This window comes from Anarhichas minor, unplaced genomic scaffold, assembly GCF_050575085.1.
Source record: "Anarhichas minor isolate MPS153535 unplaced genomic scaffold, ASM5057508v1 ptg000018l, whole genome shotgun sequence".
Lineage (NCBI taxonomy): Eukaryota > Metazoa > Chordata > Actinopteri > Perciformes > Anarhichadidae > Anarhichas > Anarhichas minor.
In genome coordinates, this window is record NW_027466464.1 from 3,920,159 (window position 1) to 3,933,362 (window position 13,204).

The 13,204-nt window shown below is 40.7% G+C and overlaps 1 protein-coding gene across 1 annotated transcript in view; it reads left to right on the forward strand.

The window, feature by feature from the left end:
• Window positions 1-203: 203 nt before the first annotated feature.
• arhgap1 (Rho GTPase activating protein 1) overlaps window positions 204-13,204 on the forward strand; it is a 37,192-nt gene continuing 24,191 nt past the window's right edge. The window contains exons 1-2 of the mRNA XM_076094276.1: window positions 204-320; window positions 6,251-6,468. Coding sequence (XP_075950391.1) covers window positions 6,345-6,468 — 124 coding nt within the window. The 5' untranslated portion in view covers window positions 204-320; window positions 6,251-6,344. The remainder of the gene's footprint in view (window positions 321-6,250; window positions 6,469-13,204) is intronic.

Consider the following 13,204-nt stretch of genomic DNA (forward strand, 5'->3'; position numbering starts at 1 on the left):
GGCGCGTGCACTATCACTTTTATTTTGTTAGGAACAGTACAAACAATACAAGTCACAAGATACTTCGTTATTGCCAAGCAACAGTGTAGCTCCAAACGAAAGAAGAAGAGACACCATAAATAATATCAACATCACACACAAAAAGGAAACACATGAATGTTAAAATATGTACAGCATAAACAGAAGTGCATGCGTTTATTTTGAAAATAATCCACCGGAAAAGGTGTTGACGCAGATTGTTGTCAACAGCACCGATCGAGTCTCCGGTGCCGTCAGACGCCACACAGCCTGTCGGGTGAAAACAAAGCTTTACAGTCACGGTAACGTTGAGCCAACATTCACTGTGTATAAATGTGCTTCTGTTAAATAGCCTTAAATATCCACAATGAAGTGGAAGAGCAATGCTCGCGCGAGGCTTTCGTGGTGGCTCATTGTCGTACAGCTCGTGCTAACGTGAATTTGGTAAACAGAATGATGTGGGTCCAGTCTGTCTCTGACACCGCGTAGAAGTTAGTGTTGAATGTGTATCGTTATCTAGACAGACTGCGACACTAACCGTAGCAGCCTGCTAACGTATTATGCGAATGTGTTACATCCGGAACATATGCAGCTAACGTTGCTAAGTTAGCCCGTTGCGCTTTAAAGCAATATCAGGATGATCGAAACCTGACTTTGTGGGTAAAGGTAAAATAAACCAGTCACGTGACTGCTCACCTGTTGCAGCCATATCAGGAGCTAACGTGAGCTTGTTAGCTCGTCTGCACGCAGAGAGCCAACACTTCAATACAGTATTTGTATTGGTCGTTTTAATATACAGACAAGAACAGACAAAATGGTGTCAGAAGAGAATATTAGGGGAGATCTCACCTCCAGAGACAACGTTATGGTTTTACTTCCCTTTGTAGCACAGCATCAGAACCACTTAGACACACACATACAGACTAGTGCACCAATATAAAGAGAAACCAGCAAATCCACCCAGCATTGTAGCGTAGCTGTGAAGCCCTAACCCATGTAGCATAGGAAGATTATTTTGTACATATATAACTACTCCTCCCTGTGTATATTTCCGTCCATCCTGAAAACGCTGTAAGCATCAATAGATACCTCTGCATTCTTTATGGTAACATGGAAGTGAAGATGTGGATGGTGTTATTCTGAGTGAGATAGTTAGTTCATGTACCTTATTAGTGATACTGCCCTTTGAAGATGCTGACATTGTGAAGTTCATGTGAAATCATAGAAAACAATAGAGAATGAGACCGTTTGTTAGTCAGTGTGCTGATCAGCAGTAGAGATGAGACGATGGTCATTTATTCATCTGAACTGTCCAGTTCATTAATGTCCGAGAACTTTTGCAACCTCTAGTTTTTAACCAGATTCAACTTAATGAATAATTTACAACTGCGGTCCAAGTCTCCAGGACCTTTTTATTTTCTTACTATGCGTGTTTGCCTGACGTTGTCCATATTCTTCTTGGTTCTTGTTCATTGATGGACATGTCAGCCCCCTTTAAGCTGTGTTGATACTCGCGCTTGGCACCGTAGTGTTCACTGATACTCTGCGTTGACATTCGGGGACTTGTTACTTGAAAAGGAACAGCAGCAGTAAAACTTTATTACACTGTAAAAAAAATAAAATAATCAATTGATCTGCGGTTCACAAGTGATCCGAACCGGGAGGGGTGATCCGAACGGAACACGGATCGAAAAGAACACTGTACCTACTGTGAAACATGGAGGAGGCTCGGTTATGTTCTGGGGCTGCTTTGCTGCATCTGGCACAGGGTGTCTTGAATCTGTGCAGGGTACAATGAAATCTCAAAACTATCAAGGCATTCTGGAGTGAAATGTGTTGCCCAGTGTCAGAAAGCTTGGTCTCAGTCGCAGGTCACGGGTCCTCCAACAGGACCCAAAACACAGCTAAAAACACCCAAGAATGGTTAAGAGCAAAACATTGGACTATTCTGAAGTGGCCTTCTATGAGCCCTGATCTAAATCCTATTGAACATCTGTGGAAGGAGCTGAAACATGCAGTCTGGAGAAGGCACCCTTCAAACCTGAGACAGCTGCAGCAGTTTGCTCACGAGGAGTGGGCCAAAATACCTGTTGACAGGTGCAGAAGTCTCATTAAGAGTTACAGAAATCGCTTGATTGCAGTGATTGTCTCAAAAGGTTGTGCAACAAAATATTAAGTTAAGGGTACCATCATTTTTGTCCAGGCCATTTTCATTAGTTTGTTTTTTTAAATTATTCTGATGAACCACAATTCAAAAGCAATGTCTCATTTTCATTAGTTCATTTTCAGTAAATTTTTATTTATTATTACTTTTGTCAGTTTCAAGTTATTTCAGTGACCATTGTGGGTTTTTCTTTCTTTAACGGAAGGGTACCAAACATTTTGTCCACATATGTGAATATATATTTTTTCTCCATAAATTGGCATGTATGCGCACAAGCAGATACAGACGTACACCTGCACCTATGGACACCAGACCTACATCATACAATAGGCTTATTATTATTAGATTATGGTTCAACACGATATAGTAACGGTCTTCACCTGTGATTGACTGAATTTGATGATGGAACATCTGTTATTTATTTTGCTCTGTATTCAGTTGTTCTTTTTCTCTTGCTTTCTCTTTGCTTCATTATATTTTTGTAGCGTATCAAAAACAGTAACAAGTTGCTGGCATGCGTGTCATTTTGTGTTGTGGTTATATACATTTAGTTCGTGGTGCTGTTAAATGTATTGGTGTAACGGACCGTTGGCGGTCCATGACCCGTCAGGATCCCCTGCACGGTTCGGGATTGATTATTTGACACCATGATAGTTAAGCTGAGTAAAGGTTTACTGACATACGCAGATATTCAGTCAAAATATGCGATCAAAATAATGCGACATTGCGAATAACAAATCTGTGTTGGGGTTGACAGAAGGAGAGCTAATAACGTTAGCAGCACTACTAACATACAGAGGTTCCATTCAGTCACATTATGATGCGTTCAGTGAAAATGAGTATCGGGCAAAGGTCAATTTTGATGTTTCATTATGATGTGTTTGAATGTAATTTTGTACAGTGTAGATTTTAGTGAGAACTAAATCAAGTAGTTTGAAGGAGATATTTTCACATGAATATAAAATCGATATTAGAGATGAATTATGAGCTGTTTAATTTCCTAACACGAGCTCTAAGCACATTATTATACATCATGAAAACTAATCATGACGAGACGTTTTTAAATCAATAAAATACAATCTTTTATTTATTACACTGATATCAGGGATGGTGGTGAACTTTGAACACCAGCTGCTATAACACGACAACAACAACATCTGTTTTGACCAACACATGAAAATGTGGTTTTTGAAGGGCTTACTAATGGATTGAAGCAGAATATTTCGTTAGAAAAAACATGTCATTTAGGGATGGGCAGTATCACAGTATTCTTTGGGCTTTTTGTGGAAATGGTATTATATCTACATATTTTCAACATTAACCAGATTGTTATTTCATCTTTGGTGCAATCAGGTGATGGGAAAGGAGGGATGAAGAATGGCCAAGGTGTGGTTTGGGAATTGGAAATGTGGCTAGAGAGGACTAGACTGTGACATCACAGCTGTTAAAGGCTAGTAAAAGGACCTGGAGTTGGATGTTTTTAAATCGAACTAATCAACAATAATTCTTAATGATCTATTTATTGTTTAACGTCATTTATCAAGTAATAATGGCAAAGTCTCTTGGAACAAGTGAGAGGCATTCCACTAATGCGGACGTTAATAGTGTTTAATTCTAAATGGACAGCATAGTCTCAGTGTGGATCCTCAGTCACATGACAACAGGTTGTTTATTCAACCACTCGTTATCACATGAGTAACTGATGAAAACGTGGATGACATGTTGCTTTTCTGATTATTTCTTTATATTTAACGCATGATTTCAGCCTTCTGACTGATGATGAAAAAGAAGTCCTCCGTACCCCTTAGTATCTGGTCTGGTCCAACAGAGATGATTGGAAATGAAATGTGCTGCTGGTTCTGGTTTCACTTTTGATCATGAGCTCATCATCATACAGATGATGTCACAGTCAGCTGGTGTCCTTTGTGCTCTGACCTATACTGGCTATACTGAGGGACCCGTTACTGTCCACATCATCTAAAATCTGAAACCAATGTTAGTGCATGTGAGCGTGCCCTTAGCTCTGCTGTCATGGCGGTTAGGGGGCAGCACTTTTGCTGTAGCTTGTACTGTTAGTAATGAGCTGTTAGCTGTGAGCCGCCGGCCCATCTTCGACATGGTAAGAGTCATTGAGAGGCAATTTAACATGCTCCCAATCTCAGATCTTGCACCTTTTAAAAGTAATGTAATAACTTTCTTTGTTTCTTTTGGATTGCCTCAATACCAACTATGCAAATAAAGAAAAGAAAAGAAAACCTGAAATATAGGCATTGTTTTGTATGTTAAGCAGAGAAGGGGAACATCATCACGCTACAGTTCCAGTTCTGCCTTCCTGCTGTGAAAATCAATAATCATCCAATAATTTGGCATAGGACAGTTGCTGGATTTGAACTTGAAGCAGCAGCAGTACTCATACTCAACATTTGTCCTGTTTGATGGACCAAAAAAGTGAAGTGACGTTGTTCCCTATTTCTGCTTTATGTACATAATAATGAAGAAAGTATTTTTACTAGTGCTGGGCAAGTTAACGTGGTTTTTTATTTTTTATTATTATTTTGAAAGTGCGTTGCTCACTGGCAGCGGGGGAGGAAGTCTTCAGCAGACTACGTTGATGCAGCGTGTGGGAGAAGTATAGATAAACAAAAGCAAAGCTAACAAATGCTACAGAGAAGTGGAGACAAACTGCAGCCGGTTAGTGTTGTGGAAGATGTCGGTCTGAGGAACGTTCTCAAGGTGCGTTCGCGTCGCGTTTGGTGTGAACGCACCTTTAGGATCGCAACGAATGACGTCACGTATGAGCCTCAAGACGGACCGTCACAAGAAGAATACACGAGTTGTATTAAAGGAGAGGACGACTAAAGCGACGGCGTTACAACGTGCAGCAGCTGCTGCTCTCACTGGAGACTACTGGACATCGCTGGGTCACCATCATCACCTCTGAGTTACAGCATTATAGTGATGAAGAGTAGAGCTGCATTCACATGCTCTGACTGTAATGAAGACACAAGACACACATTTAGTCGTATGTACCTGGAACAGTAACGGAATACACTCATTTGTATCCTAATTATTAAACCCTGTTTCATGTCTGCCCTTAAGGCTTTTAAAAAAAGCGACATTTATTTCTCAAGTGAGGTCAATTTTCTTAGCTTTTGCACTGCGAATAGAGGCATAAACCAATCATGTGTGCAACAGACATATTCAACACAGAGAATTTATTGTACAAAGACGGAGGCTCAGTAGTACAAAAGCTTTTTACTTCTTTCCATCATGACAGAGGCAGCACACATTTCTTCTTACCTTTCACAATAAATGCCCTAGATGTACTTACTGATGAACTGTTTACCAGAGGGAACTCTGATTCACTCAAAGCATTTGGCTAGAAGGAAACTCAAGAAAATATCTTCCAGTAGCTCAGACAGACTGCCAGACGCTGCTCTGGGTCAAAGGATCCTGCTGGTTGCACAAATCTATTCGCACCTTTTATTGGACAAGTGTTGCAACTTTTGGAAATTTGCATTGCTGCGGTGTTTATAGTTTTCTGTCAGGTGACATGCACGATGATCTCTGAAGGGCAAAACAATGGGCCAACATGGCGGCTCGCATGTGACTCTCTATAGAAACGCAGCACAAGTCGGTTTCAAGCAACAATATTTGAATTTCCTCTCAACTGAAGAAAAACAAAGAGAAGAGATCAAACTGCAGGGCACCAGACTTCACAGTATTAGACCTGAAACAAATAAGACACGTAAGGGTCAGTGTACATGTATCAATAACAAGAATACATATGTTTTCACTAACCCAACGGTATCTCACCGTACATTCAGTTGTGTTTTAAAGGATCCGGCCCTTTTAAGTAATACAATTAACACAACATATACATGTGAAATTAGTTCGCAGCTAAACATTAGAATCTAAACTACAATGACCAAATCAATATAGAATATAGTATCTCAGTATATGAGTAGCACACAACGCTGTCTGCCACACTGTCTAACTGATTATTGTACTTTCATGATAATCAATAGTTTCTGCCCAGCTGACCTCGGCTGTCTCTGTCTCTTGCAGGACTCTGGCTGCTGCTCCGTGGAAGACGCAGCTTTGTGTGTGTGAGAGACATCGCTGTTCGGTGTGAGTGTAGCGTCCTTCCACAGTGGGTGTGATGTCTTCAGAGCTGCTGGTAGAATTGGGTGAAGACCCTGCGACTGCACAGCTAGAACAGCTGAAGCTGACCACCATCGAGGACCAGCAGTGGCCCCCTGATGAGTCCACTCTCACAAAGTCAGGTGAGACGTATGTTATTGACAGGGCTGACCTTAACCCATAGGGTCAACTATCCATTATCCAGGTCCCATCAATTACAATATAGGCTAATCACCAGAATATGCATGTTATTATTATTATTATTATTATATAATTATAATTACTTTTGCAGCCAATCAGAAAGACTGAGATTTTGACTTTGGTCTACTTTTGTGATGAGCCACGCCCTTTTGAAGTTCATTGGTCAATATCTTAAAAATTAAATAAGAGATCCACAATATTTTGATACATTTTAACAATGTTATTCCAATAGCGAATCTCAGAAAATTGGGTAGCAAACAGAGGTATTAAAACAAAAAGGCATTTTTTTGGCATTCATAACAGCACCATCATGTGGCCGAGAAGGGTAATACTTTTTGAGAAGCATAATTATGCACATCATTTCCAGTTATTGGTCTAAGTCTCTTTCTAGCTCAGGATCAGCAAATATAGGTTTCTACCCTTCTATGTTTGGAACTATCCTTCGGGGTTAGAACCCTAAATATAATGGAATATAATCCAGTAAGGCTCTCAGGCATTCTGAATTGCTTTTAAGTATTTATCTTATAACTGCTGAGCCAACAAACATGTATACATGATACTTCCCCTTCCTGTTTTGTGTCTTTTGTTTGGGGAAGTAACCTCTTTAAATGTGCATGTATGTATGCACATTCATGTTCATAGGTGCATGTATGCACCTATGAACCTCAATGAAGCATCAATTTATTTGAATTAATTTACAACCACCTGAACTTTAATAGCTCATATGTGCTTCAGAAAAAATGTCTGCTTATTTAAAAAACTCTTTGTACATAAAAGTCTGTGTTCTCTGAGAAGTCGTGAATAATGTCGCAATATTTTCAGGGGAAAAGCTGTAATATTACAAGAAGAAAGTCCTTTTGTCTGCTGTAGCCTCCAGCCCTGCAATCTGCTCATCTGATTAAAGATGCTATATAAATAAAGTTATTATTAGGGCCCGAGCACCGACGTAGTCGGAGCAGAGGACCTATTGTTATTCGATTGTTTATTATTATTTTACGTGTTTCGTCGCAAAAAGGAGGTGCTTGCGATACTGGGAATTTTGTGAAATTTGGCACGCAAGCCAGAATTTGCGAAAATTGCAGTCTGATTGGGGGTGTCCAGCTGCGGTATGAAATATTGGCTCGATAGCGCCCCCTATTGAGTAGCCCCAACACCGGGTTTCACCTAGCTGTATGAAATTTGGTAGGTATGTGGATCGTGATGGGACGTACAAAAAATTCTCTTGGAATTTTTCTCTAAACCAAACAGGAAGTCGGCCATTTTGACTTTTATGACGTTTTTGGACCGTTTCAAGGCGTCATACTTTAACGAACTCCTCCTAGAGATTTAACCCGACTGACTTCAGATTTGGTCAGTATGCTCTTGAGACCTTGGCAGTGAAAAGTTACTCAAAGATCAAAAAGTTATCGAACTATGTATCCGTGGCGTCAAAAAAACACCATTCGCCGCGAAACAGGAAGTTGTTGTAACTCGGCCATATATTGTCTAATCTGCTCCAAATCTCTCATATGTCATAACATCCTGACCCATCTATATGATAATTTAGAATCATAGTAATAGCGCCACCTAGTGGCAACTGTAAGTTGTAAGTTGTGTACTTTGACATCCTGCTCCTCACAGATTAATCAGATCCCTCTAAAATGTTGTCAGAACAGCCTTAAGACCTTGATAATGCTTCATTGTGAACATTGTAAGAAGTTGTCGAAGGGCGGCGACGTGGCAGCTCGGTGAATTTCGATCCTTCGCCATGAAAAAATAAACTGATGTAACTCGACTCCACATCATCAGATCTTTACCAGATTTCACATGTTTGATTAGACTCCAGTCCTGAAGACATCTGCAGGCCAATTTTGAATCATAGTCATAGCGCCACCTACTGGTAACAGGAAGTTAGTCTTTATACTTTGGCTTGTTTCTCTTAGTAGGTAAAACAACTCGATATCAAATTAGTTCCACACAAATATAAGAAGTTCATAATGCCAGTTCATGAAGCTTTTGATGTTTCGTCGAACACCTTTGTCGTGGCGATGCAGTCTTCGCCGTTAACAACGAAGGTAATTTTGAGAGGCTAAAAATGCTCGAAACATAAGCAAACTTGGCAAGCAGATTACAAGCCCGAAATGTAGTTATAGAATATGATTTTATTGGTTCAGAGTGGCAAATCGGCTCAATAGCGCCCCCTACAAAATTTCAACGAAGCAGCCCTCGCTGTATGTTTCACATAGATTTATAAAATTTGGTAGGCACATGTATCACATGTGGACTTAAAATAAAGTCTCTTGGGACCATGCTCTAAACCCAACCGGAAGTCAGCCATTTTGAATTTGTTATGAATTTCTAGTGTCGTTTTTGTCATTTCCAGGCGCTGCACTTTAACGAACTTCTCCTAGGGAATTAATCCGATCAGCTTAGAATTTGGTCAGAACAATCTAAAGACCTTGGCGATTAAAAGTTAGTAAAAGCTTTGGGTTTCATCGAACGACGTGGATATGGTGTGATGGGCATTTTACATGGTTCGCCATCATCCATCAAGCTGTTGTAACTTGACTGTACTTTCTCAAAACTGTCCCAAACTTGACATGCTTGTTGACTGTCATGGCTTTAGGACTTCTGCATGCCAATATTAACTCATAGTCATAGCGCCACCTACTGATAAGCACGGACGTAAGCAGGATTCTATAATTACAGCGGCCCAAACAATGAACTTATTAAAAGGGTTTGTGGGCACACCATGAGAAAAAGACTTCTCTGATTTAAATATGTGTAAACTAAGATGCTTGGAGAGTAAAAGTTAGATAACAGTGGATTTTCAAACCATGTCAGTGGGCATTAGTATAAATGATCTGTCCAGAGCTTATTCATGACAATCAGGTTAAACGTTACAATGAATGCTTCACACTACAATCTAAAGTTACAGAAGAACTTAAAATGAAAACAGTGTTAAATTAAAGTGTTCAAGTAACAGCAAATGGCACTACTGTTTTGTTAACTTTCATGTAAGTCCAAATACAATCAGCAGGACACTGCAGGGAGTTGAACCCATCCCAGTAAACTGACAGTCTGTTATGTTACAAACACTGAAGCACATTCACACACATTAATTTTCTTAATGATCTTTAAAGGCTTACATTTATGATTGTATCGGATGTACACTCAAAACATTTGAGGCTTAAGACCTGGCAACATGATCTTGCTACGCTGCTGGTCTACGCAGGAAATATCTCACTCGTGCACGCAGAGTGTGATGGTCACAGAAATTCATAGCCGCGTCACCGAGAGTCCTGCCAGTACCAGCAAATACCGTTTAACTCATGCACGCAGTGTATGACGGTCACAGAAATGCATGGCAAGAGTCCTGCTAGTACCCTCGACGTGCGTGAAGTTCCGAGGGCCCGATCAATGCTGCTCGCAGCTTTAATTATTATTATTATTATTATGGTAGAATTCCCTTCAGACCGTCTGAATGGACCACTAGTTAACGATCAGGCGTACATCTCACCATCGCGGGTCTTATTGAACATGCACATGTTAACTTAACTAGCTCAAAGCTGCAGGTCAGAGGAGCGCCATGTTCCATAGCAGACTATGAAAGCTGTTTGTAACGATTGGTCAGAAAGCACTTGATATGTACTCTGGCCTTCATATTAGAAGTCAATGTTGGTATTTGGGATTGGGTTCATTATTTAGTTATTGATTATGTTTGTGCTAGCGGCCCTTGTATCACCAGGTGTGTAGGACATGATTTATATGAAGGCCTGCAGGGGATTTCATATACTTAAAGACACACAGTCTCAAGTCAATTCAAGTAACTCATTATAATGTCGATGGTCTGGGAAATCCAATAAAGAGGAGCAGCGTTCTGGCAGAATGGGACCATGTGGGGTTCTAAGAGTCGGGTAGCAATGTTGATTACCAGTAAATAAAATGTAGACATATAGACATTTGTACTGTTCCAGGGATATCTGGAGGGTGTTTTGGTTACTTTCTTGAATGTTTAAGCTCCTTCAGGATCTAAATGGAAATGTATTGGCAGAGTTCTTTATCTTGGAGGCTCAGGGTACCCTAATTTGTGGGGAGACCTTTATGTCAGACTTTACCCGACCCTGGATACATCCAAACTTCACTACTCAGGAGAGAATAAACTACAAAAATATAAAAGTAATGAAGATGGAGGCTCTACTTTGTTTTCTCATCCGCACTTTGTTTATTCTACTGTTCTGAGGATCTGCCTTTCTCCCCCCCTTTCTTTTCTTTTTCATCCTCTTTCACCAACCCTCTAAACTCTTTCACCAACCCTGGGGGTGCGCGAGCTGCCTCTAGGGGGTGCGCGAGAGGAAAAATGTAATGGTGGTCTAATGGTGCAGCCCTGTCTCCTAAAAATGACGTTCCTCCAAAACTAAAATGCATTCTCAATTACGTTTGACCATAAACGTATTTTCTCCCTGATTACGTTTGTGTTTGACGTATTACAAATATGTTTCTCATCAACATATATTTGCCATACTCTAGTCTTTATTATTTTTCTGTGATCTGCCTCGCCTCTACCCCCGCCACCCACAAGTTGTTGCCCCGCGGCCTGTTCCGAGGGCTGACGATGGGGTGCCTCACGGCGGGGGCGGCTGGAGACCTCTCGTCCGGCGCCAACGGGTGAGCGCCCGCCACTCGGAACCATAAAACCAAGTCCCGGATTTCACCCGGGGGACATTCTGGAGGTATTGTGGCCGGGTGATGTGCCTCGTTGCTGGGGAGGTATGAGCCGAGAGTGGCGGGGTGTTATGGAGGTATATTTTATTTATTTGTATCCATCTAACCCTAACCATAACTTCCACTAGGAAGCCACGTCCCCACCCAAACCTAACCCTTAAGAGAGTCACGGTTACTCCCGGATTTTACACGCGGGCCTTTGTGGAGGTATTGTAGCCGCGTAATGTTCCTCGTTGCTCGGCCTGGATGAGCGCGTTTCTGCTGGAGACAGGCGGGGTGTTTTGGTGGTATCTCGGCCGACAACTCTGTGTTGTTCCCGTGCGCATTTCTGCCGGAGACAGGCGGCGTGTTGTGGTAGTATTCTGACCGCGTAATAGGGAGAAGGAGAGGCGGTGGTGGAGAGGGAAAAAAATGTTAGTGTTAAAATGTTGATTAGAAACGTATTTGTAATAAGTCAATGTAATAAGTCAAACACAAACGTAATCGGGGAGAAAATACATTTTTGGTCAAACGTAATTGAGAATGCATTTTAGTTTTGGGGGAACGTAATTTTTAGGAGACAGTGCAGCAGTGAGGTTCTGGCTAACAGCTGTCTGAAGCCCTCTTATTTACGTCGCCACCTGAACACCAAACATGCCAGTGCAAGTCAAAAGCCCCTTACATTTTTTCTATCGAAATTGGAGGAGTTACAAAACAGCCCAAAATAACTGCAGTCTCATTCATGTTGGGTCTACAAAAAACGCACTACGGGCTACATATCTGGTCACAGAATAGCAAGAAAGGGGCTACCTCACACAATCGCCGAAGACGTGTGCTTGCCAGCTGCCAAAGAGATGGTGGAATGTATGATTGGAGAGAGAGAAGCAAACAAGTTGGACATGATCCTGGTGTCCAACAACACTGTGGCGCCGCATCGATGCTTTGTCCGAAGACATCCTGGCTACATTAGTCGGTCACGTGAAGAAGAGATAGTTCTACTCTCTGCAAGTAGATGAGCCTACAGATGTGGCTAATCTGGCCAATCTTCTGGTGTACGTCGTTACCTTTTCGAAGGCAAGGTGCAGGAAGTTTTGTCTTTTTGTGTTTTTTATCTTGTAAACAAACGCCATGCGCGAGCAAACTGTTCTCTCATTGGTCCGATTTTTATGATGCTATAAATAGTAGGGGTGGGAATCGCCAGAGGTCCCGCAATACGATATTATCACGATACTTGGGTCACGATACGATATTATCACGATACTGCGATATTCTGAGCATTGCGATTTATTACTTTTTTTCAACTTCAAATTATGTCCCCAAAGGAAAACTGTGTCAACATGTTTTATCTAATAAGATAAAGTTTTCAGTCTGTTCATCTCACTTCAATCATTTTTATTGCAGCAAAATAGGATTGACCAACAATGTCATAAATGTTGCATGCACCTGACAAACTGAACTGTTTGTATTACTACATAGTCCAACTTAACTAAATGCAAACGTGTGGACTCAGTATATGAACTATAACTTATATAAGTAGGATATAAGAATTCAAATTAAAATTGCAACTACTACTTCCTAGGCAGTGCACGCACAGACAGAAATTACTTTTTTTCTTCAACTAAGCCACGGGAAACACTAAACTAATTCTGTTGAAGCAGAAGAGGTACTTTTAGCAGAGCAGAATGGTTACTATGCTTGATTAAATATGCAAATCAAATATCATGAATGTATTGTATGAGACAGATAAAATTAATTATTTTTAAATTTCTTTTTTTTGTTGCATGCAAAGAAAGTACCTAATTACTCACATTAAAATATAGTTTTCATGTACAATAACTAAGAAATAATGCCCATACCCTAACCCAAGTGCATAAAACCAAAATCAAGTTTCTGCACATTTACAATATTAATCTGTCAATTTAAAGAATTACCAGATGTAAAAAAACACAATATATAAACGCAGAAGAGACATCGTACATCAGTTTTTGTGAGGAC